At 42.8% G+C, this 27452-nt stretch overlaps 1 protein-coding gene across 2 annotated transcripts in view; it reads left to right on the forward strand.

Annotated features, from left to right (window-relative positions):
* The window catches only part of LOC144770737 (uncharacterized), a 214967-nt gene that overhangs the window by 23779 nt on the left and 163736 nt on the right, over positions 1 to 27452 (forward strand). For both annotated transcript variants that reach the window (XM_078655478.1, XM_078655479.1), the window contains exons 4-6: positions 8317 to 8549; positions 14663 to 14810; positions 15907 to 16062. In XM_078655478.1, coding sequence (XP_078511604.1) covers positions 8317 to 8549; positions 14663 to 14810; positions 15907 to 16062 — 537 coding nt within the window. The remainder of the gene's footprint in view (positions 1 to 8316; positions 8550 to 14662; positions 14811 to 15906; positions 16063 to 27452) is intronic.

Consider the following 27452-nt stretch of genomic DNA (forward strand, 5'->3'; position numbering starts at 1 on the left):
GTGTTAAGGGCGTGGAGGATGGTGGCGCTGTAGCGGTGGATGGTCCGTGGACCAGGGTCCTTGATGCAGAGAAGCGGTCGCCATTAAGTAGTGTGAGGCCTGGACAGCTGGTAGACAAGAAAGCGGTGCTGGAGGAGAGTGGGCGGGGGGGCGGAGGGCGGGGGGCGAGTAGCGGCAGGGACATGAAGAGGTGAAAAGATTAAAGGAAGGTAAAAAAAAGAGTTCAGAGGAGAAAAAGACAGAAAGCAAAAAGACAGAGAACAAAGCAGAGATGCTCCCCACTGGACCACTAAGAATTAGGTGCATGCGGGTGTCTGCGGATGGAGGAGGGCCTCAAACTCTCAAACCTGCTAGGGTCATGGGCAGCAGCTACCAGGCGGAGCTCTGCGGGAAAGAAAGAAGTTCACTGAGATGGTCAGTTGATTACTTCTTTTCATCTTTCTTTACTTATCTCCAGAAGAGTTTTAAAACACCTGTACTCAGTGTGTATATATATATATTTCCTTTTTTACTGAAACTGCTGAATCCTTTACCTCTCCGGTATATACCTCTAGTACTCCCTGATCACTATCATTTGATAAGACAGGCTAGCAAATCCTGACCGGAGGAAGTGTTGCCATTGCTTTACGGGGCAAAGCTAATGTCTCATTGGTTGACACCCTGTTATCTTACTGGGAAGAACTGTGTATTTATAAAAATCGAGTTCTCTACAGAAGACCACTAGAAGGGTGCGCTTATTTATCATGCACCGGGAATCAAGAAAGCCTTTATCCACCGGCTAGCTGAATATATTGCCCCAAGTGTACTGGCATCAAATAATTCCCTCCTATAAGGGGGATTTCATTTCCACATGGATGATTCCTTGAACTTCGAGGTAGCCCAACTCTTAACTGACATGTAAATGTTGTGTCTCAAATAGAAAGTAGTCGGCCCCACTCATGAGGCAGGTCACACTTTAGACCTAATCTTTACTGACTCTTTATCTTTGGTCAGTGATCCTCCTCTAAAGTGGATAGACTATTATCTGATTGAGTTTTAGATTCCTAAGTTTCATTGGATAGATAAGTTAGTCTGTAGAAGAGCCTCAAGACAATGAAAGCTAGTCTCCCCAGACTACTTCTCCAAGGCTTTTCAATCCTTGGAGATTACACAGGTCAACAACATAAACTTGACTCTGAGTGCAATAGTTCTCTCAATTTAGTGTTTGAAAGGATTACCCCTCTCAAGCAGGCTTCATCGACTCCCAGTAGTCTCCATCTGCCATAGTATTCCACAGAGCTAAGAATGGACACAGCCACATGTAAAAGGCTTGAAAGATGATGGTGGAAGACCAAAACTTCCTCGGATAAAGAAGCGCATAAATCAATGCTTACCAGCTACCACAGGAAATAGAGTGGCACGTAAAAAAAAAATAATTTTGACCATTATTGATCACACAGGCAACTCGGCTAAATAACTTTTTAAAGCTCTTTATGAAGTTAAGCCTCACGCCTGGTTTTGTGCTTGCCCTGCATCCCAAGAATTATGCGATTCCCTTTCTGATCACTGCAAAGAGAAATTAAACATAATTTATCTGATTTTTCTTGATCTCTTTAGGTAGGTAGATGAGCTATCTATCTATCTACAAGTCGCCTCCTCCTAATAGCACTTTCTATTTGGATAGATTTTAACCCTTTACCGTAGACCAAATTCAGGGGCTGTTAGGGAAACTTAAATCAGACTCTCACCTGACACATGGCCATCAGGTTTTACACACAGTTTGTCAAACCTGATTGCACCTTTTATTAGGTCTCTTTTTAACTTGTTCTTCGATGCTACCCAAATTCTGATGGCTTGGAAAGCTGTGCAGGTTTCTCAGATGTAAAAAAAACCTAATGTCGATCCATGGAACTTTTCCAATTATCTCCCCATTTCGCTCCTTCCACTTTTAGGAAAAAGTCTGGAAGGTTTCGGTAACCAACAGCTTACCACTTATTTGGTAGAGCATGAGATTGTTGATCCTTCTCAGTAGAGTTCAGAACTTTCCACAGTACAGATAGTGCTCTGGTTGCACTTTCTGACTCCATCAGATTCTCTCTAGCTGTTGGCATTCAAGCAGTGCTGGTGCTGTTTGACTTGTCAGCAGCTTTTTCCACAGTCTTTCATGCTTTACTGATCTACAGGTTGCATGTGATAGGCATCTGTTGTAAAGCTCTACAGTGGTTTATCGATTATATGTCACATACAATGCCTATCAATATAGGGGTCCCCCAAGGCTCTTTCTTGAGCCCCACATTATTGAACATCTATGTGGACTCAGATTGTCAAAGGATGTGACTTTGAGATAATATCTTACGCTCACATCTTTCGGACAGACTGTTGACTAGGTGAAGTCTCATTTTATGAGAAAGATTGCTTCCTGGATGACGAATTATTGTCTGTAATTAAATGGTGACAAAACTGAGATTCTACTGTTCAGAAAAGCTCAGCAGCTATGGACAAGAGATTGGTGGCCCCTTGAATTGGGTTTGGCTCCATCTCCTGCCACATTTATAACATTCATATGTCGCACATGACATCCGAACCAGCACCCCAACATTTGAAAGCTTTCCCACAATTTGATTCAAAGGTTTGTTCAACATCTTGACTGTTTTTCAATCTCTTGTTCTAGATGAAGCTCTTAAAATGGAATTATTGTTGATAAATGCATAACTTTTCTCTGTAGTGGGTTCTTTTATGTCTCCCACCTACAGTTTACAATTCTCAACCCCCCGTACCCCCTCAAAAAAAAACCACTATGAGGATCTCTCTTCTTTTATTATTCAATGTTCTACAACATGAGATTATTAGCCAAGCAGACCTTCTGTTGCACCCTCCGATCTCTTTCAGGCCAATAAGCCTTCTATTCACAAGGTGACAACACACCCACTGCAGGGCTCGAAAAATCAAAAAAATGGTACTAGTCCTGCAGGACTAGTACCTTAAAAAATGTCCTCAACCTAACTGCAACCTACTTGACCTCCGTCTTTGAAAGCGGAGCAAACGTGACAAGATAACAAGATATTAAGGCATCTTTATTGCTTATTAACTTTGAGCAATAAAAATGCCTTTAAATCTTGTTGTCTTGTCACATTTGCTCTGTTTTCACAGACCGAGGACAAAAGTTGGTTTGTTTTCCTACTCGCCAGAAAGGCCGAGTAGGACCTAAAAACAGCTCGACCTTGTTAAATTTAGCAAGCATATGCAAGCGGTCGAGTGGAATTTTCGAGCCCTGTACTGATAAGCCATGCAGAGGTCCGCACTACGAAGTTCTTTTCTGGTTCCACCCCAGGTATCCTTCCTGGTGTCAAGGCTTAAGTCTCTGGTCCCAGCCAATTTTTCACCACTGGAAGACTTTATCTATTCCTGACTATCAGAGAGATTTTTGTCAAAGTTATGGAAAATTACATAAATTAATAACATAAATCTGATTGAAGGTAAATCTTCGTCCTGTTGTATTGCAGAACTGCAGGCTGATCACACTCCTTGCTTTTACCAAGATAATAGCTGTAGAAAGCTGGCTCTGTATATACTATACCAAAAAGAGGTATAGTGTGCATATAGTCCAGTGGTACCCCAAAGGTAGGCAGAGATAAAAATAGATAGCACCTTACTCTCTATTTGTGGTAGTGTGGGCGAGCAGTAAGCCTTTATCAGAGGGTAGTGTTAAGCATTTGTTGTACACACTCAATCAGCAAACGATGTCACACACTCAAAAACAGAACTCAGACCAATTTGATTTGTACAAAAATACAATTTAGTTTTATTTATTTTCTAGAACCAAGCAAGTCTGGGATAAGTAAGTGTATGTACTACAAATAAAATGGAAGCTGTTCCTCTGAGCTAGAAATCACCTACCAACTAATTAGTGGTGGTGAGTTAAAAAGTTGGGGAGGAGAGAGAAAGGAGGTAGTGGGATCTGGGATCCCGCTTTTGCGGAACTAGGGTCCTCACACACCCAGCAAGCTAGGTGTCATGCTTCATCATATGGACCTGCTCCTTGTTGAGCCAGCGCTGCAATGCTCACCCGCAAAGGGGGGTATGTGGCCCGTGTGTGTGTAGATAGTGAGGGGTGCTGTGGGGGTGAGTTAAAAAAGGTTGGATATTCCAAGGCGATACTTTTTATTCTGGTTGGTAATCCACCTTACTAAAAAGAAATATATAAAGAAGAGTGGCACCGGCCCTAACGGGGGATGTTCATTCACTAATGTGCTCTTCTCTCTGGGTCGACATGTTTCTTGCCCTGTTGGTCTATTAGTACCTTGGCAATTCTTCAGGACCTATATATGTGTAATCAGTGTAAAAAGGGGGTTGGTGGTCAATATCTACACTAAACGGTGCTGCTAATTTAGGAGCTACCATTCAGAGGGGACTACCTATCTAAGTTTGTGTAGTCAAAAAGTGTAAGACCTCCCTCATAGATGTGAGGTGCTTCAACGTGGGCAGGAGGATCACGAGGCGCCTCAGTAGTAGAAGCCTTGACTCATCTGGAGTCCGCGTGGGTAACCTACCCTCAGTCACCCGTCCCACGGTCGTGTAAGTAAGTGTATAAAATAATATTCATGGCAGGTTGAACAATACAAGCAAGTTGAATGAATGACTTTGTTACATGTTTGTAAATGCTTTCAATACAGTGGACATTTCTGTTAGATTACTTTAAAGTACTTTGCAGATTACTTTCTGGAATACTTTTTCTACTCCGTGTGATACACCTAGATATCACACTGGGACATCTAGAGAAAAAGTAAGTAATCATTTTTTTTGCTCTTCACAGTTTCTTAAAGTTCAATACAAAAACCAACTCCACACTTAGAACATTTTTCATGGAAAAGCAATCCATGTATTCCTATGGAGAGAAATGAAGTTATTGGTTAACAGGTAAGTACTTAGTTGTGGGAATTGGTATTCTGGGGTTCAAACCGGCGTTCCCCCAGGGTCAAGGATTGACTCTCAAAACACCCTCAGCTGCGCTAGGGCGGCCGTGTGCAGAGTGCTGAAGCCCAATGTTATCCAGTGGGGGTTAGGGGGCCTCCAGTTGGTGGCTTCTCACGAGCAGGCCAAATTGTTGTGGGAGCAGAGCTCCTGGTGTTAGTCTCAGGGCAAAGGCGGATCGGAGTTAACCCCCAAAGTGCACCAGCAGCGGCTGGGTGCAAGGTGCTATTTTGGCGTCTGGTGCCCTGTTGTTTTCAATGGGAGTTGCCGGTTTTGGGTTTTGGCTGCAGGCTCGGTCCAGGAAGACTTCCGGGAGGAACCAACAGCTGGGCAGGTAAGTTGGAGGGCTCAGGGACATAGGTGCACCTCGGGTTCCTCTCTCCAAGGAGGCTGCATGCAGAGGTGTCTTTTGAGGTCTGGGGGGGGGTGTCTCCATGCAGAGGCTGCAGGCGATGTCTGGGAGTCCTGGAGGGGTGACTAGGACTCTGGAATGCTGGGGGATCTCGTTGGGACCGGTGGGCCACTCTGACTCTGGCCATAGGCGTCGGTGCAGTGGTGGTTCCAGGCGTTGGGTTTCTTTGTCCTCAGCAGTTTCAGAGTTTTTCTTGGCTGTTTCTTTTGAACAGAGCTGCTGTTCATAGGAGATCTGGTCTTTTTTTAAGTCAGTCCTAATAAGGGTTCCGGAGGTCGTTTTCTGCGGGACAAGGCGACTTTTGGCGCAGGATCTCTGGAAACTGCAGACGGGCCTGTAGGGCTGTGGCCAAGTCAGTTCTTGGCTGCAGTCTCCTCTGCTGGGCGTCTTCTTTCGTCCTTCTTAAGTTGTGGGAATCTTCTTTCTTGGTTCACGGCTGTCCCCTAAATACTGTATTTATGGGGCGTTTTAGGGGTCACAAGGTCAGTAGTCAATGGGCTACTGACCCTAGGGTGATTACACCCTTTGTGTGCTCATTCCACGTGGGGGATTGGGCACAATCCCTAATCCTGATTGGAAAGTGCAAGATGGCGTACACTGAAGAGTGGGCTTCACCTGGTCTCCCCCACCTGAGGGGTGGATAGGCAGAGGTGGGCACATCTTCTGGGCTGTGCTAATTTTTCTCGCTGGTCTTCGTGACGAAAAGGAGGGGAGAGGGGGTCACATTACAAAGGCAGCAAGGCCTTTGAAGCTCCCCTGCCACAGATGGCTCTTCCTGGCCTGGGGGAGGTGTGACCACATCCACCCAGGAAAGGCTTTGTTTCTGGGCTCTGGGAGCGAAGGCTCCCACCCCAGGGGTACAGAAACCTGTCTCGTGGTGGCAGGCTGGTGTGTACGAGTCGGGGATCCCACCAGAGGCTGGTCGTTTTTCAGGGGGCATCTCTAATATGCCCTCGGTGTGCATTTTTCATTAAATCCCACACTGGCATGAGTGTGGGTTTAATGTGCTGAGAAATTTGATGCCAGACCCCCCAGTTTTCAGTAAAGCCATTATGGTGCTGTGGAATTTATGACAAACTCTCAGCACCATATACTCTTAATGGCATTACTGCACTTAAAATGTCAGCGAGAGGAAAAAAAGCACATGGCCTCTAAGGTAGCACAATAAGTGCTGCAGCCATTAGAGGCCTTCCCTGACCGCAGTACCTAGGTGCCTTTTACAAGGCACCTAGGTACTGCGGAAGCTTGTTTCCGGTCCAGGGAAGACATGGCTTGGCAGTTCGGGCTGGACTGTTCCCATGAGGCACAGGGTCAGACTGATTTGCATATAGCCATGTCTGAACTGGGGTGGCAGAGTGGGCTAAAGAACGGTGATGGATTAAACCCAGATCTTTTGACTGGGTGTGAGTGTTTGATTGATTCAGATGCTCCGTCCATCACCACCCCCTTTTCTACCGCTTTTGGCCGCCATAAGTGTGGCCGGGTATGCTCAGACGTGAGTCCCTTGCTCACTTTGCCACTGGATTCAAGCAAGCAGGGCTGAAGACGGCTGGAATGCCAGAAACTGGTCCTGGGAAGCTTGTTTCCGGTCCAGGGATGACATGGCTTGGCAGTTCGGGCTGGACTGTTCCCATGAGGCACAGGGTCAGACTGATTTGCATATAGCCATGTCTGAACTGGGATGGCAGAGTGGGCTAAAGAACGGTGATGGATTAAACCCAGATCTTTTGACTGGGTGTGAGTGTTTGATTGATTCAGATGCTCCGTCCATCACCACCCCCTTTTGTACCGTTTTACAAGGGACTGACATGTGGCCAGAGAGGTGCCAATTGGGGTACAAGGTACAGTTTTGGTAAATATTTCAGGCCCTGGGAACCTGATTGGGCTCATCAAGTCAAAGTGCATCAGTAGTCTGGCAAAAAGAGGGTACTTCAACAGAAACCCAGCTTCCTACAATAGCCACATCTTGGACTCGACCTAGGTAGGCTTTCGTTCTATACACAGTAAAGAGGACGGTTTTACGCCCCTCTTCACAGTTTAAAGATAACTAACAACTAAAGCCTTCCTGGGGAGCTTCTCCTTCTGGACCACTCACTTGCTTCAACATAAATTTGAAAACAGTTGATCAAACTATCTTGATCAACTGCATCTCCTCAATAGGAATTACTGACAAAGCCTTTGTGTGGTTTAAATCATTCTTTAACTGCTCAATTAAAGCATTACAGCAACTGGCTAGAGCTACCGTAACCAGCCAGCCAAAAGCAGCATGTAGTCAACATGCTGGTATGCAGCAGCTGTGAATGTGGTAGTTATGGGTGCCCAATCTCTCCCCATCTGTTCCTACTAGCGCTTGAACCTCTTTCAGTGGCTTTACGTATGTAAAAAAAAATAACGAGATACTCCAGTGAAATGTAAAATTCTTTTTATATGCCGATGACCATTTGCTAAAACTCCCCTACACAGATGCATTTTCTTCCAGCATCAAATTCACTGATCCATAACTTCTCCCTGTTCTCCAAGTACAACATCAACTGGGATAAGTATGAGGCCCTGTCAGGATTCCAGATTACTACCATGGGCAGTCAGTGCGAATCTGCAATAAGGTGGATGCTGAATGTCTTCAAATACCTACATTTAATACTTGACCGAGGGTTGGAAGACCTATTCAATGCCAGCATGGAGTCCTTTATAATCTGAATGCAAAATATGGCGTGCTGGTAGCAACTGAATCGCCTCCTCTGAGTGAGGTCACATGTTACCAAGATAACCGGATAGCCACACACTATAACAAAGCAAGGGAAACTTATAGAAAGTATTTCATAATAAAAATAAAACCTGTAGATGTATGTGTTCCATGGCACCTAGAATAGGTGTTTAAAATGTATTTGTAAAGTGTAAGCATGAAATGTGCCTTTTTGAGTGTGAAACATACCTCTTCTAACTTGTCTTTGCAGCCTCCTCTTGAGAGCCTGGCAACAGTTGAAGAGACTGTCGTCCGAGACAAAGCTGTGGATTCCTTGCGGGCCATCTCTCATGAGCACTCTCCATCTGACCTGGAAGCTCATTTTGTCCCCTTAGTGAAGCGACTAGCCAGTGGGGACTGGTTTACTTCCCGAACCTCAGCCTGTGGACTTTTCAGTGTGTGTTACCCACGCGTCTCTAGTACTGTAAAAGCGGAGCTGAGACAGTGAGTTTGATTAACTTCTACTCTTCCCCCCTCACCCCCCCCCCCCCACCTCTCAAAACCTCTTCTCCCAGGTATTTAATCCTTTTTAGGTGTTTATGTGCTTGGAGCTACATTTTGCATACTGTCCTTTTAACAATTGTTTAGGACTGAGTGTTAATTTATGCAAGTTTAACTGTAATGTAGTGTTCTCAGGTGTCTGGAGCATGACCTGTCTGTATTGCCCCGTACTTCCTCAAGAGGACAGAGGCTAGTCATATGCTTAAATTCAAAATCTATGATTTGTATATTGATACATCTGAGACTTTAATATAACAAGCTGTCCTTTGAGGACACATTTGATCTTATGTGAACGTGGGATGTTTTACTGTAGTCTTATTTACCTTTGGAGGCTTTTACAGATTTATAGCAGTTGGGGCTGAATTAGCTCTCCTATTTCTACCAATCCCTCCTACCATCCTTTTAGGTGTGTGATATAGATAGATAGATAGATAGATAGATACACAGAGGCAGAAAACTAAAGGGCAAATTGTAACTCGCCTTCAAGGACTACATCGCCCAGCAGTCTGCTTGACGATAACCTCCGCCACACCCACTAAGGGTGACTTAATCCAATGAAAAAAATTTGAATTACCAAGGTGAGCGTCTGGTGCCTGTGTGAAGGAATATCCATGATTGATTAACGGGCGGAGTGGCCCCGAAACGCGTCGGATCTGGTAAAAGCATGGAGAGGGGTTGAGGAGCTGCACAGGGGCCAGCAAGCCGAATGGCAGAGCAGCGCGGTGTGCCCTTCCAAAAGCTCAAGTGTGTCTTTGCGATTCATATATATATATATATATATATCTGTTCCTGTATGCGAAAACAGACTCTAGCACGCTCGGGATAGCTTGCAAACGGATTTATAAAGCCACGATAATCGGGTAGCGCGTTTCAACTGTCTCCGCAGTTATTGTCAAACCTGTATCACCGCCATTTTCATACCAATTTGTAGCCAGTACCCATTTTGAAATTTTAAAGTGACAGTGCAAAAAAAACAGTGCATAGTTTGAACATGGTTTCAAAAGTAACAATGAATCAATAATATCAGTTGCTTTCACTGTTACTAGCAATTGCGACTTATTGTAATGCGTAAAGTGCCTAAAATTGATACAGTACGTTTGAATAGTAATGTGCAAAATTGTACAGATAAAGTGCAGAGTGTGTAAAATATTTTCCATATAAAATCCTTATTGGAAATACCTTTAAAACACTGACAAGTTAAACAAACCTTGGCATAGCCAATAGGTCTCGCTTTTGGGACCTTATAAGTATAGTTATGCAGCACAATATGCGTGGTGCAACAACATTTACTGTTGCATGGCTAAACACTTATAAGGTACAAGGTTTAGCCATGCAACCGCTGATGTTGTTGCACCAAGGATATTGTGCTGCAAAACTAAATCCTTATAGGGTCCCAAAAGCGAAACCTATTGGCTATGCCAATGCTTGTTTCAGATTGGAAAAAGCATAAGATGGATAAAATAAGATATTACATAAAATAAAACTATTAAAAAAAAAAAAGAAATCTAGACCCTGGTATGAAATATCAGGAAACATTAAGGTACATAAACCAATACAATAATTGAGTGAGTCTTCACACAAAAAAAAGTTCAGCTATTCCAACCATGATTTTGTGGGTAATCAAATGGTATGAATTGCTTTTCATCAGAAAGGAACAGCTTGACATTAGATTATCCTATCCCACCCAAAAAGTAAGTATGATCTGCCACAAGAAAGTTTGTGGTAACTGTACACTCAAACAAATCCCAGTTACTTCCATCAAACAGACTTATTCACTGCTTTAGAAAAAAAAATGGCCTATTTTTATTTTTTTACATGTGCAGTATTTTAACAAATGACCGTTGTCCTGCTTAAGAGCCTAACAAAACAGTGCCTTAGATCAAAACATTTCCACAGGAATAACTTTCGACAAGGAGATGAGCTTCAACATTTTTAGAAAAAGCTAAGCGTGTCTATTCAAATTGCCAAAGCACTACATTAGTATGTGTATTTAAATCATAAATCTGATTGTTAATCAATTTAATTCTTGGAAACGTGCTACTTTCTATAGCCTTCTATATAACATGTCCTATCATTAGCTCCATAAAAAGGATATCACTGTTTTCTATATCATGTTTTATAAGTAGCTCCATAAAGACTGCATCCCTACTTTCTATATCATGTCCTACCATTAGCTCCATAAAAACCTCATCAATCAGTTTGTTAAATGCATGTGTGTCAAATAATGACCAACTAAAGATGCGGGTGTTTGGATTTACACATATGGTATTAATGGTATCAAAAATCCATTCTTAGTTGTCCTAACCAAGTGCTTGACGAACAATTCTAGAACTATAATTTCCCCAGAAAGCTCTCCCACTATGGAAACATTCAGCCATCAAATGGCCAAACAACGGGGAAATTGAAGAGAGAGAGCATTACCGATTATGCTTGTTATTGTTTTGCAGCACAATTTGTAACATTTTCCTTTTTACCATACCAACTGTGGAATAGCAAGTTTAACTTCAGCACTTTCAGAGTCTTCAACTCACTCTGTCAACTGTGGTATTTTACGTTCAATCGTGGCAATTCTGGCTAACAGTTACAAAATGGTAGTTGTCATGCACCTTAGCCATGTATAATGTCAGAACACAAATCGAAAAACGCATCCATTAAGACCTTGGTATCTCCTGGAATACTGTATTTCAATGTAGTCCAAAAGATGTATATTAAAAAGATATCCCTTTAAAGCTTCAAGAAAATGTTAATACATACTTTAGATTGAAAATTAATGTGTGTGCTTGAGAATACAACATAGCATGGCCTAGGTCATAGACTAGATTGTAGAACTTGGTAGGAGCTACGTTATCTAATAGGGCCTTAAGAGTTAGTATAGTACAGTAAACAAATAAACATGTCTTAGATTTAACTGCGGTCATCAAGGTATGAGACAGTTGACTGTCTGTTCTCCCGAAAGGTACCAACAGACATTATGCAACTGGATGCACTTTCACGCTCCTTCCTACTGTTTTGTTGTGATTTTGATACAGTTGGTTGAAACAGCACCTCGAATTTCTGATGACGTAAAGCAACCTTTATATATTTTAGTAAAATAAAATCATAGGTCCTTGCTCAATTTGTACAATATTTTTCAGTACAACAAAGAACCTTCATGTATTAAACTTGGACATAATTATTTGGCCTGGACTTCCATTAGGGTTGTGGGAGTGATCTGCATTTACCAGCTAGGCTAATGCCATCATTTTGGCTAACATGTTGTGTCTGCAGAGGACAGAGTATGACGCTATCCAGAGCAACATTCCAGACAATCTATATTATAGCACTGCCACCTGAAAAACAACGATCTTGGGGATTTGGCTAAATCCCTCAAATGTAGTTTCCATTAGTGCATAAATAATGAAGCAGGTACATGCAATGTATCTGCACGGTGCATAAAGAGCACGTGATATAATTACATGTAAGTTCCAATTGCTCACTAGAGAGACAAAAACAGAAGACAGCCTTGTACGGAGGAGCAGTGGAAAGGGCACCAACACCATCACAAGAGTTGTGACCAGACAATGGAGACCTCTGGACGAGCAAGCATTAGGAGAGAAACAACCCAGCATAGGGGGTGGATGTGCAAGCAAGGTGTCCTCATTTCTACTGGTCAGCCACAGGATACTGTTGATGGTCTAAGGCCGTGACAGTAGCCACCACAACCAGAAAGCACTAGACAGACAGTACGGGGATGGTCGAAGGCCTAGACTAAAACTGTACAATGCTGCTTGGCCTGCATATGAAAAATACAAAGCACAGTGTGTCGGGGACTAGTGCAAGTATGTGCTCAAGGGACAGTGGTGGTCGTGTAGTCTCTAAAATTGCTATGGGAGCAGAGCGGTGTTGGTTATTGTGTCTGGTTCCGCGGCTCAGTACTGGCTGCTTCGGGACAGTAACCAGGCAGCAAGAGGCGACCCGTGTGCACTGCAAACATTAGCAGGACCGGAGGCCTCAGAACCAGTGAACGTGGAGGGATAGAAGAACAACACACTTGATGGAGAGAAACGTTTGGGGGTAGGATAAACAGCTGACCGGGAGATAAAGAGGGGCAGATCTTGCTGGAAGCTAGAGCTGACAACCCGGTCATAGTTTACCTCGAAGAACAAGCATTGGCCGCACGGCCATAAAAGTAACGGATGCACAGCTGTGAAAGCGAAAGCGATCGCGGCGAAAGTGATCGCGATCGCGGCGAAAGCGATCGCGAGGACATGCTCTGTGGTAAGCACGCGAGTGGTGCGCACGCAGCAGTGATCTCGCTGGAAGGGAGGCAGATGGCGGGTGTGCGTGTAACCACAAGCTTGAGGCCAGCGAGGTCTGGTGGCAATTTGAAAACCCCAATACTAAATGTCTCACAGGGCAGCGCATGCTTTTGGCTCAGGCGAGACCTAAAAAGTGTTAAAATATCATCATATTTTTACAACTTTTTTTTCTCTCACTCAGCCAATGCCTTGCTGATGTCAAATCTAAAACGTCTCCAAAGTTGCACAGGTTTCAAAATACCATCATCCTGTTGCTTTATATCATTTGTTGAAAGCCTTTGGCCAGTGCCTGATTTATCCACCCTATGGTGCCTGCGGCAATCGCTACACAGTACCAACCATAGGCACAAATGTTAAAATACACATCATAGGAAAAAAGTGTTGATAACAACTTTTTTTTTCCTACTTGGTGAGAACACGGCTAGTGCTCTATTGTTCAACATATGTCACATCGTCAACTCACTTTATTTCGTTACTGTTCAAACTCATACTAATGAACATGCACAGCACTATTTAGCCTATACCGAGTCACTATTCCACTCAATAATAGTACCACAAATTCATACCTATCAGCTAAAGTTCGGGAAGGGATCTCTCCAATATTGACTCACATTAATAAATGTATAATTCAATTCAAATATGTCAACTATCTTAATGGAATAAGGCAAATGCCCGATCCCTATCTTGGGCAACAAGTGATGACCCAATCCTAAAAGTGTAAAGTGCCAAGTGAAAAAATGAAACAATATTTACTTCATGTTAAGAGGCTGAAAAAACTTCTAAAATATTTCATTGCTAATGCAAGTGAGAGCTAAAAAAGAGAGATCTTTCTACTTTCTTAGTCTGTGAACAGTCCGTGTTACATTCCCTCTCGGAACTCTTGGCAGATTTACAAATGTACATGGAGCTCTTTTTTTCTGTATTGTGACCATTAGGTATCTTGCAGTTGAAACGGATAATGTATCGAGATTCAAGCTGTCTCAGGCATCTCTCTCTATTCCCTCCTCTCAATCTTGATGGCACTTGATGTAAAACAAATTATCGCAGGTCCTCCCAAGTTATTGGCATGGTGCTTCTGAAAATGCCTTGCCATGGGGTATGCCTGATGCCCATTCTTGATTGCTCGCACATGCTGCAAGATCCTCTGATGGTACTTCCTATGTACAATTTCAAGCAGCTACACCGAAGTGTGTACACTACGAATTAAATTTTACAGTTTAATGGTTTATTGATGTGCCACTTACTTTCAGAAAATGGCTGGGGTACTTCTGTGGTATTCTCCCCATAGGTACACGCCTTGCACTTGTGGCATTTCCTAAAACCCTTACTCTCGCTTATCCAAGTCGATGTTTGAGTTCCTGGACTGTTTGTTACCAGTTCTTCCTTTAGGGATCTGGCCCTCTGGAATGTTATTAGAGGACCTCTCCCTAACTTGTGTTTTAGAAAATTGTCTCCAGGTAGAACTTGCCAATGTTCTGGATTATGAATCTCAACTCCCTGTGTTGCTTGCTATACCTAGTAATGAAGCGTAACTGTTGTTCTTGGATTGGTGGTTCTTTCTTCGTGAGCTGCTCTTGTGTTTGGGACAATTGAACACCATGGAGAGAGAGAGAGAGAGATATATATATATATATATATATATATCCTGTTATGTATTTATTATATTACACTGTAATATAATAGTGGCATTAGCATAAAACATATAAAGTTGTATTGGAATATTGAGCAATAAAAACAAAAATGGTCTCTTCTTTGCAGGCATTTCCGTAACCTGTGCTCTGATGATACTCCCATGGTGCGCCGAGCAGCAGCTTCTAAGCTGGGAGAATTTGCAAAAGTATTGGAACTGGAACATGTCAAGACTGAGATCATCCCAATGTTCTCAAACCTTGCATCTGATGAGCAGGTGTGTTTATTATTAATGGTGGTTTTGGTAGGGTGAACCCCTTCAAATCCTGTATGCTGTCCCCACACAGGGGTTCGCTTTTTGCATTTTCAATGCTGGCTACCATTTACACTGCAAACAGTTTAGTATTTCTTTCAGGGTTGTGTAGATAATTGTGGGATACCGGACTCTGGAACAATCAAGTTGAAAATTTGGTAATATCTAGAAATGAACAACCGTTTACTATCCTTTTTGTTTATTGAATAAATGTGTCGGTAATGAAAATAGGTTTTATAAAGCGCAGAATAGCTGCCCGGAGGCGTCCCAGCGCTGAAAACTAACAGGTGTTGCCCATAGGGCCAAGTACAGGAGAAGCAACTTATTTGTTAAACAGGAAAGTTTTTAAATTTTTCCTAAAAGAAGTAAGGTCTGAGGTACCTGGAATTCCTCTCAAGTTTAGTGTTTTGTAAACACTTCTAACATAACTTTGCTTCTGCTAGTTCTCTATGCAATGTCCTTAGAACCCAATTGCCCTACCCACTAAATACTTTCTCCCTAGCAACTGAGTCGAACCTTGGAAATCATGATTCAGTGCTAGTAGTTTGGGAATTCTTGGATAACAAGTCTGCAAGCTCTGAGGACACAGCTTGTTTCGCAAGAAAATATAGTCAGCTGTGAGGCATGCACCTCTGAAAGGCTGCCAGTCTCTCATTGTAGTGTACAGCACTAGCACACGATGTATATATGATGTGAGTTCACTCTTGCTGTAATGTCAAGTGTAGGGCACAAATAAACATTTAAGTAAATGGATACAGCAGAGTTCAACTCAACACGATTCCTGTGGTGTTTAGTTAAACACTGCCATTTGCTTGTGAAAAAATACTTGTAAATATAACAACTAGCATGTTAGTTTCCATGTGTCTGGTTTCATATTTTATTTAAAAAGTATGTGGGATCCATTATGGGATTGTTGTCTTTGATTCCTTTTGGCATGACCTCGGTTGACGTACTACACATGCAGTAGCCTAGTAGAAATCATTTTTAAAAGGCCACTTCTTGCAAGTTCAGTCATTTTTAGCTCCAAATTCTAAACTGTTTGCTTTTTTTAATCCTTCAGGACTCTGTGCGCTTATTAGCAGTCGAAGCTTGCGTCAATATTGCACAGCTACTTCCTCAGGAAGACTTGGAATCTTTAGTGATGCCTACATTACGGCAAGCAACGGAGGACAAGTCTTGGCGTGTGCGATACATGGTGGCAGACAAGTTCACAGAGGTGATGATTTTATTTGGAACAGCTGCGTTGTAGCAGTTTCTACTTTAGTTGTGGTACAACATTCTTGGGTTTGGTATAATTTACAGTACAGAGCTAAGAGCTGTAAATTATATACATGTATTTGTCTTGGGTGATCTGAATGACATTATATAAACTACTTGCATAGGTCACGTCTTTGCGTAAGGATTGCTCATAACAATTATTTCTGTGTAAAGTTGTCCTCCTTTTACATTGATTTTAAGTATTTTGAAAATGTACATTTCAAAATTGTGCATGTTTTCAATTGGATGTGCACATGGTATTCTATATTTTATAACTGTTGTTGGCCATCTGCCTATTTTGGCTCCTATGGATTTTCAGTCAATGTAAATAATAGGCATGAATCTCTGCTGCATTTTATGTACATGTGCTTTTTATTTTCCAGTTCTATTAGAAAAGTTTCAATATTCTGGGCATGATATGTGTAACTGGATTGGACTCTCAATACACCTTGCCTTCCTTTACACTCCATTCATATACAACATAATTGTGGTGATAAATAATTCCAAGGTGGTCGTTTTGATTACCTAGAATTGGATGAGATGCACTTGGGTTAAAAATCTTCTGTGGCTGTGCAGATGGTGATGGAGAACTTTTCTAAGGAAACCGTGTTTGGCCAGTACTTCACCTAAACCTGAAAATGTGAAGGCTGCAGCCTTCAAGGCAGAGAAATATGTTGCCTGCTTATTCTCAACTTCTGGGATACTGAGGTAGAGCCACTGGTTTTACGTTATGGATTTATTTTCTATTTAGTGTGTTGTATGATTTATTATATTTTTGAGGGGTACGAAATTATTCAAATTATATTAACCAAATCAAGGAGATATACGCATACACAGAGCGCTGGTTAAATCCGTTTCAGTTGAAAAGCTGGGTTTGGGTTTGGTTATCTTAATGACTTTGGCACCGTTAAACTAATAGTAAGGAAACTATATGAAAGTGATATAGGAGTTGGCAGTGTCGTAACATAGGTTCCCGCAGCTCCTGCAGTGCTGGGGTCGGTGACTTCCAGGCCCCCCACCCCTCCCCCCAAACATAGTACCTGGCCTGAGAGCTCCTGATTCAGACCGGAGAGGGGCCCCTCCATGTACCTAGCAGGGGGGCCCTCACGTTTCGTTATCCCACTGGGGTTGGCTGACTACCCACCCCAGGGAGTAATTACAGCCCTTGTCAGGGAGAACCCTCAAAGGCACTAAATTAACCTGAGCGGAACCGCCGAGGGGAGAAGAGGAGGCCTGCAACACAATACAGCAATGCTTTACTAGAAGAACTCTAGCAAATGCATTACCAAAGCCCGATTTATTTATGTATTCCAGAGACATGAGAAGGAGCGGCATATGGCCTCCTTGCATGAGACCCAGGCATGTATCCGCACATGTCACAGCACAGGTCCAAGAGCAACTGTTACACGGGCTCCGGCCACAGGCAGCTCGGCTTTCCCTACAGTTACACATTCTCAAACGCTTAGGCCTCAGACAGCAGAGCTGTCCTACTGTTACACAGATCTCATTTTCTCTCGTCTCCTACAGCAGAGCTATCTCTCTGGTTACACGGATCTCACTATCTGTGGCTCTAGAGCAGAGCCATCCCTCGGGTAACAGATGCGTCATACGGCAGAGCTGTCTGGCCGAAGGCAGCAGAGCTGTCCCTCAAGTTACCCAGACCTCACAGTAGCAGGCATCAGGAGAGCAGAGGTTACACAGATTTTATAGGCTCCGGTTTTAAAGAGCTTTGCTATCCCTCAGATTACAATCTACACAGTAGCGGTATCGGACATCACAGATACCCCTCAGATAATGCATATTTAATAGACGCAGGCTTCTGACAGCAGAGCTATCCTGCTCAGAAACTTTCCCAGGGCTCGGACAGCAGGGGTATCCCCTAGGTTGCAAAGACCTTAGAGTTTCATGACTCGGAGTGGAGCTCTCTTGCCTGAGTTTTGTGATGAGGGGCCCCATGCAGCCCCCCCACACCCCCTGCGGGGGTCTGAGTTACGCCCCCGGCGGCCACTTCAGGCGGAGAGCTGAGCGAACCCCTGTCCGAGTCCACCATCCCCGATGACAGCCAGGAGGCCCCCGGTAAGCTCCTCGGTGATTCCGCTTAAGTCATCACAGGGCTGTGGTGTCCCGAATTGCGGCCGCTCCTTTTGCTCCTGCCAAGGTCATTTATTGTGTCCTGACAGCACGCTAGTTTTCAGCACAATATAGCCATTCAATGCCATGCTTAGTTAGACCCATGTTACAAAGGTAAATATAGAAACATAAAATGGGACGGAATTACACTTTTCAGCTCCTCCTTTCAACATGGGTTTAGCGTTTGGATTCTTTTAGTGTGAAAAAAATGTCCTTAATATATTTCAGCCGGAAACGGGCACATTACATTTTAAAGAAACAACTAAGTTTTATTGACAGTTCTAATGTTTTATGTTTGGACGTGCACTAGCAGTGATGTCGAACAACGCACATTTCTGATCTTTGTGATCAGAAGGTGTTGATTAAAAAAAATTCTAAGAAAATAAACAAATTTACCATTCCGTATCAGAATGTAACTAACAGTGACGGGTGCAGGCAAAGCCCTCAGTTTAAATGGTGGAAGGACAAAGATGACAGATGTTTACACGCACAAAGTTTGGATCAAAAGAAAAGAGAAAACTTTTAATGTTGTGTTGAGCCTCTAGAACATAGATTAATACACAATGAGGATAGTTCATTGAACAAACACAACAAAAATACCTTGTTAGAACTTTTCAACATCCCACCCAACTGAGGTAACTTTTCAACATCCCACCCAACTGAGGTAACTTTTCAACATCCCACCCAACTGAGGTAACTGTGTATCTGCCTTTTACTGTCCCCTCCATCCTAGTTCGCTATTAAGCGCCCAGCTGCTATTGTGCTGACTCCACATACTACACAAATATCCATAAAAATTAAAAAACAAAATAGAACTTTATTTAAAGGTGAAGTTATTAGAGGGCCATTCTTACATTAAAATCAAGTTACTAAAGAAGACGATGCAGTCTTTACTGTGCATGAACTCACACATTGTGACCACAGAAACATCAGCGCTGACACAATGGGGTGGAGGATGTTAAAGTAGAGGCAACACACAACAGGTCGGGCTGGGGTGTATATATATATATATATATATATATATATATATATATATATATATATATATATATATATATATATATATATATTACTCCGCACTCCCCCAGCTCCAGGAAGAACAACACGGACACCTTACTCGGTTTGCAGTATATTTAATCGGACTGCACAGCAACGCGTTTCACCTTTCGGCTTGGTCACGCTACAGAAGCAAAACAAATACACACATTTAAATATACGTCATTAAGTGAACAAAGAAGACGGACTACACCCTAGTGTCAGTAAACAAAATGTGATTTCGCCATTTTGACCTAGTCAATAGAGACCTCACACAATAAACATATATCAATGCATTTTTATACATTTAAGTAGTGCAGGTATTTGATACAGCTTATCTAAAATGTAAAAGTTTTCCAAAATAAAAGGATAATAGTCAAAGAAATACCATCAAAGTCAATATATCATTGAACTGCAAAGAGTGTTTTGCTACGTGACACACAGTCAGATCCCGCCCAAGTGGGCACAGATAACATCACCCAATCCTAAAATGTAGTTTGTATTCACTCGAGCTCCTAAGTACATGTTTCAAAATTCAATTACAAATATAACTGTACAATGGGTCTGCTCGAGTTCCATGATACTAGGAAATGACACAAGCTCGTCCTAGTGGGCAGCATAGTATTGGGTTATTGTAGTTGCAGGGCATGTCCCATATTTACAAAACAAAATCAAAAACTGACGCCCCAGTGGGCATAATCTTAAGTATAAGATGTGTAGTCTCATAATTTTGTTTGGTCTCGAATGTTTCAGTTGGCATGTATCACCATCACCACAAACGTGCATATACCTGAAAATAAATAATAACAATATCAAAAGTCATTCTAAAAGGTAGCAGTTTACAACAGCACAAATGATGTATTATGCTAGAAACTATTATTAGATTTCAAAATTCACTGACAGGGTATATATTGCATATATACATCATTATGCTAGTATCTATCAATGCAGATGAATTGACAATTCTTCGCTCGAGTTCAGTCCCTGTGGCATCATAGTTTCCATGTCAATTATGTATTTGGACTCGAGAACTCTATTCTTGGCACATTTGATCGTACTGTGTCAAATGTGCCAAGAATAGAGTTCTCGAGCATATAAGAGCGATCAGGCATAACAACAAACAGTACCCTGTTGCTCGTCATTTTTATGATCAACATTTTCAAAATGAAAACTTGTTAAGAATGGTTGTCATTGATGATATCCCTGTCAGCATTCGTGGGGGGGACCGCAAATTGGCACTCCGAAAGCTTGAGTCCAAATACATAATTGACATGGAAACTATGATGCCACAGGGACTGAACTCGAGCGAAGAATTGTCAATTCATCTGCATTGATAGATACTAGCATAATGATGTATATATGCAATATATACCCTGTCAGTGAATTTTGAAATCTAATAATAGTTTCTAGCATAATACATCATTTGTGCTGTTGTAAACTGCTACCTTTTAGAATGACTTTTGATATTGTTATTATTTATTTTCAGGTATATGCACGTTTGTGGTGATGGTGATACATGCCAACTGAAACATTCGAGACCAAACAAAATTATGAGACTACACATCTTATACTTAAGATTATGCCCACTGGGGCGTCAGTTTTTGATTTTGTTTTGTAAATATGGGACATGCCCTGCAACTACAATAACCCAATACTATGCTGCCCACTAGGACGAGCTTGTGTCATTTCCTAGTATCATGGAACTCGAGCAGACCCATTGTACAGTTATATTTGTAATTGAATTTTGAAACATGTACTTAGGAGCTCGAGTGAATACAAACTACATTTTAGGATTGGGTGATGTTATCTGTGCCCACTTGGGCGGGATCTGACTGTGTGTCACGTAGCAAAACACTCTTTGCAGTTCAATGATATATTGACTTTGATGGTATTTCTTTGACTATTATCCTTTTATTTTGGAAAACTTTTACATTTTAGATAAGCTGTATCAAATACCTGCACTACTTAAATGTATAAAAATGCATTGATATATGTTTATTGTGTGAGGTCTCTATTGACTAGGTCAAAATGGCGAAATCACATTTTGTTTACTGACACTAGGGTGTAGTCCGTCTTCTTTGTTCACTTAATGACGTATATTTAAATGTGTGTATTTGTTTTGCTTCTGTAGCGTGACCAAGCCGAAAGGTGAAACGCGTTGCTGTGCAGTCCGATTAAATATACTGCAAACCGAGTAAGGTGTCCGTGTTGTTCTTCCTGGAGCTGGGGGAGTGCGGAGTAATAGTACACAGGGCTACCGGTGCCCTGAACACGGACCGCCCCGCTAGACGACTTCCTTCCATACCGGGGCTTGCGGCTTTTCATATATATATATATATATATATATATTCACTGAAAAAACCATAGGTTATAGACCATATATAGTTAGGAATTAGCATTTACAAAACCTTGAAAATTCACTGAAAAAACCATAGGTTATAGACCATATATAGTTAGGAATTAGCATTTAAAAAAACCTTATTTTACTCACACAAAACCATTGAAATTCCATATATAGTTAGTTGCACTAACTATATATCGCGCACCCGCAATCCACTGCTGATCATGTCACATATTACATCATTCATGACATGGTCAGTGACATCACTGATGACATCACTGATGACATCTCAAATGACATCACTGATGACATCACTGATGACATCATCCAGTGACTGTGTGTTTCTGTAAAGTTTAAATATGTTTTAGATATTGAAGAATGAGTAGATGTATAACTGTCTGGACGAAGGATTTAGTAGGTGCATGACTGAATGTATGAGTGAGTGATTAAATGTGTCTCACTGAGTGCATGGGTTAGTGACTAAACTGTCTTAATTTGTGCATCATTATGTCTGTTGTTCTGTAAACTACTGCATGTGTTGATCAGTAGCTATATGATTAACTATATGGGTTATTGATTGATTGTCCAAGTATTTGTATGGGAGACTGAGTGTGTGTGTGGCTGGCTGGGAGGTGTGTGACTGTGCAGATCAATGTGTACTTGTATCAAAGATTGTATAAGAAAGTAAGTATGTGTTACTATATGTTTGAAAATGTAAGGTGCTCTATGTTTAACTGTATAGACAAGAAAATGGAAGTGTGATTGATTCTTTACAGGACTGACTAGGTGTGTGAGTAACTCCATGGATGAGTGGCAGAGTGTGAGTGTCTGTATAGGTGTATGAGTGCATATGATAGTGTTGTAAAGATGAGTGATTGTATGTATGAACGATTGTATGGGTGAATGAGTGAATGTGTGTGTAGACGTAGGAATCAGTGAGTACGTATGTAGTAACTAGTATTGGTGTGTCAATGGTTTCAAAAATTATACTCTGTATTTAACACTGGGTGAAACAGAGGTTATATTAAAATGTGAGGAGATGCATTGTATTGTCACATGAATGATATCATCAGTGATGTGGTCATTGATGTCAAATGAGATGTCATCAGTGATGTCATCAGTGATGTCATTTGAGATGTCATCAGTGATGTCATCAGTGATGTCACTGACCATGTCATGAATGATGTAATATGTGACATGATCAGCAGTGGATTGCGGGTGCGCGATATATAGTTAGTGCAACTAACTATATATGGAATTTCAATGGTTTTGTGTGAGTAAAATAAGGTTTTTTAAATGCTAATTCCTAACTATATATGGTCTATAACCTATGGTTTTTTCAGTGAATTTTCAAGGTTTTGTAAATGCTAATTCCTAACTATATATGGTCTATAACCTATGGTTTTTTCAGTGAATTTCAATGGTTTTTTAATAGCAAATATCATAAGCTGTCGAATGTCAAGTACGTGGTAAGTGAAAACATTTTCGTGTTTATGCACACTGATCTGCTTTGAATGGTGCCCCCCCCCCCTCATTTCTATTAGGAGTACTCTCTCTTTGCAGATAGTGAAAGGTAGTTAACGCAGGCCTTTGCCCCCGTTGTAATCCGTCGTGCCTGCTTCTCTCTCCATTTGATTGATTGTTATCCAAGTATTTACTGTTTTAGAATTAGTTCTCTTTGGTTCATTCTCTATTTACAAACAAACACAGAGTCGCAATACTCTGTTTAGTCTTTGCAGATAACGAAAAATCGTGTAAAAAAAAAAAGAAAAGGAATCAAGCAAAATCAGTAGGCCACTAATGGGATCTCTTTTTGACCTCGCTAAAATAGAAACATTAGGAACAACCCCTCATGACAAATACAAAACTAGTGAGATGAACTGAACTCCACACAATGATGGCTGCAAAACAGCTCGGCTCCGCCACCCACCCCGCCCAAAATAACGATAAAGAGCGGCTGCCATGATTGGTTGCGGAATGGCCACAACGGAGCTACGAAATGGTGCTGCTCTCATGCTAACCCCAGCTTCGGTCTGAAACATCCAGAAACACTGTAGACTACCAATTCGATCAGTTCCGGTAGCGCCCCAATGTAACCCGGTAGAGAAGAACTAGCCCTCCCCTCTTTGACTGATGGTTCTTGTTGCCTGTCCTTTCTGTTGTCATTTAACAGAACTATTTAGCCTGCTGAAAGGGGTTGTGTTTCGACCGCTGGTTGGTGGAGACATTTTGACTATATTCTGGACCTGCGTTGTCGCGTAATGCGTCATATGACGCGCCGCATTAGCGCATCCGGAAGTCATCCGGGGCGCGCAGCGCGTAACGTAAGCATAACAAGTCATGTGACTTGTTAATAAAACTTTTCATTGGTTCATTTTACTTTTCTTATTCTAATGATGAAAGCCTTGGTCATATCACCTAAAAATTACGCTTTTAATTACTTCCGAACATTATTTTCTCTTAAATATATGTTATAATGTTCCAGGCTAATGTACTTTCCCGGAAATTTTACAACTGTCCTGCAAGTAAAATATATTCTTTTTTCGAGAAAAAGAGCGTTTCTTCGTCCCATGACGGAGCCGTTGAGCAAAAGAGGGTCGACCTGCTGTCTTAGTCGCCGATACGCCTGAATATGAGATTCTTATCGATCACTTTATGTTGCAGGAATAGAAAACACAACAGCCCTTGACCATTTATCTTTACTGCGTTCCTTCGTATTATACCTTTTACCCTTCATGTAATTGGTCTGCTTTATTTCACTTGCCTTTTAATGATTCTAAAACAGTGACTATTATTAAAAACTTTACCAATGTATACACTACTACCATGTTTTCTTTTAAAAACCTTTATTGTGAAAATTTCATTATACAAATACGAGCCTATAACCACGTGGGCCTGCCACGGAGCAAACTGTAATCGTATATGATGAATAGACATTTACACTGTAGAGGAACGTAACGGGCGGGCCATTAGGTTGCAAAAACTAAGGTGTCTAACAGTTACGGAATCGGTGGACGTACATTTTATAATTAAAATACGACAGGGCCAGTTACAATAAAATTATCTAGATATACATTTGCGGGCAAGTACCATGGGTGACGTTAATTCGAATTTTCAACAGTACAGTAATCAATAACACATCAGAACTTAATATCAATAGGGATGTCGAAATATTCAATCAATTCTCGTCCCCGCCCGCCATGTGCTTCAAAACTGCATACGTATCTCGTGATTTCAAGGTTCTGCAACCAGTACACAACAAGGAGTTACGAGTCCCATTTATTCCGGCGCCATTTTGGGCGAGGACGGGCAGGTCCAGGATATAGTCAAAATGTCTCTACCAACCATCGACTATGATGATGTTCATATGCTGTATTTATTAGAGTAACACTCATCTGCCCACATGAAATTAATTTACCACAATCTAAACATGTCATTTTAATCTTTCCAAAGTTCTTCTAAATATTTGGGACCGTTTCCCTTGCCTCTGAAGCTCTCAGTGCCACTTCTTTGATGAATGTACTAGCAGGTCAGGGGTTCTCCTCCAAATCTCTCTTTTATGCAGCACTATAATTAATTGGTGCCACCTCTCCATATGACGATGCATGGTATAGTTACCACAACTATATTTTTTTTCGGTTCCTCTGGAGAGTTCATCGTGGCAGATGAAGCGTGTAACATACCGGGCATTTACCTTTTTTTGCATGTACAGGAAAGGAAAAAAAAATCGAGCGTCCGAGTTCTAAGGTGTCCCAGGGCCATTTTAGTGGACCAGGCCCAAATCCAAAGAACAGCCATCTCACAGGCTAATGGGGCGACCCACGCCGAGTTTCAGCATTGTAGGATGACCACACAAGTACAGCAACTTGCTAGACATCACCTCGGTGCCATCCGGATCTCGGCGCCCCACTGCAGATGAAGTGCCTCTCAACTATGAAACCACCACGGTGACATCCGGATCTTGGCGCGTTGTGCTGCCTTCGGCCTATTCGCACATCGGTCCGCTACTGACGCCATCTCACAGGCTAATGGGGTGACCCACGCCGAGTTTCAGCATTGTAGGATGACCACACCAACTTGCTAGACATCACCTCGGTGCCATCCGAATCTTGGCATCTCAACGCCTAGTGGTATCTTCCATACAGAAAATATTGTTACGCTGCCTTTGGCCCCATTCGCACATCAGTCCGCAACTTAGACATCACCTCGATGCCATCCGGATCTTGGCATCTCAGCGCCTTGTGGTGTCAGTCAGAAAATATTGTTGCGCTGCCTTTGGCCCCATTCGCACATCAGTCCGCTACTGACACCATCTCACAGGCCAATAGGGCGCCCCACGCCGACTTTTACCATTGTACGATGGCCACACCAGTGGCACAACTTGCTAGACATCACCTCGGTGCCATCCGAATCTTGGCATCTCAACGCCTAGTGGTATCTTCCATACAGAAAATCTTGTTACGCTACCTTTGGCCCCATTCGCACATCGGTCCGCAACTTAGACATCACCTCGGTGCCATCCGGATCTTGGCATCTCAGCGCCTTGTGGTGTATTCTCTTCAGAAAATATTGTTGAGCTGCCTTTGGCCCCATTCGCACATCCGTCCGCAACTTACACATCACCTCGGTGCCATCCGGATCTTGGCATCTCAGCGCCTTGTGGTGTCTTCTACTCCGAAAATATAGTAGAAAATATTGTTGCGCTGCCTTTGGCCCCATTCACACATCAGTCCGCTACTGACACCATCTCACAGGCCAACAGGGCGCCCCACGCCGACTTTTACCATTGTACGATGGCCACACCAGTGGCACAACTTGCTAGACACCACCTCGGTGCCATCCGGATCTTGGCATCTCAGCGCCTTGTGGTGTCTTCAAATCAGAAAATATTGTTGCGCTGCCTTTGGCCCCATTCGCACATCGGTCCGCTACTGACGCCATCTCACAGGCCAACGGGGCGCCCCACGCCGACTTTCAGCATTGTAGGATGGCCACACCAGTGCGGCAACTTACTAGACACCACCTCGGTGCCATCCGGATCTTGGCGCGTTGTGCTGCCTTCGACCTATTCGCACATCGGTCCGCTACTGACGCAAACTCACAGGCCAACGGGGCGCCCCACGCCGACTTTCAGCATTGTAGGATGGCCACACCAGTGCGGCAACTTACTAGACACCACCTCGGTGCCATCCGGATCTTGGCGCGTTGTGCTGCCTTCGGCCTATTCGCACATCGGTCCGCTACTGACGCAAACTCACAGGCCAACGGGGCACCCCACGCCGACTTTCAGCATTGTTGGATGGCCACACCAGTGCGGCAACTTACTAGACACCACCTCGGTGCCATCCGGATCTTGGCGCGTTGTGCTGGCTTCGGCCTATTCGCACATCGGTCCGCTACTGACGCAAACTCACAGGCCAACGGGGCGCCCCACGCCGACTTTCAGCATTGTTGGATAGCCACACCAGTGCGGCAACTTACTAGACACCACCTCGGTGCCATCCGGATCTTGGCGCGTTGTGCTGCCTTCGGCCTATTCGCACATCGGTCCGCTACTGACGCAAACTCACAGGCCAACGGGGCGCCCCACGCCGACTTTCAGCATTGTAGGATGGCCACACCAGTGCTGCAACTTGCTGGACACCACCTCGGTGCCATCCGGATCTTGGCGCGTTGTGTTGCCTTCGGCCTATTCGCACATCGGTCCGCTACTGACGCCGCCTCACGTGCCAACGTATTTTCTCCTAATTTTACACCCTATGCCGCATAACAGGTCATGTGACTTGTTTATAAAACTTTTCATTGGTTCATTTTACTTTTGGTTTCCTAATGATGGAAGGCTT

The sequence above is a fragment of the Lissotriton helveticus genome, chromosome 7 (genome assembly GCF_964261635.1).
Source record: "Lissotriton helveticus chromosome 7, aLisHel1.1, whole genome shotgun sequence".
In the NCBI taxonomy this organism is placed as follows: domain Eukaryota; kingdom Metazoa; phylum Chordata; class Amphibia; order Caudata; family Salamandridae; genus Lissotriton; species Lissotriton helveticus.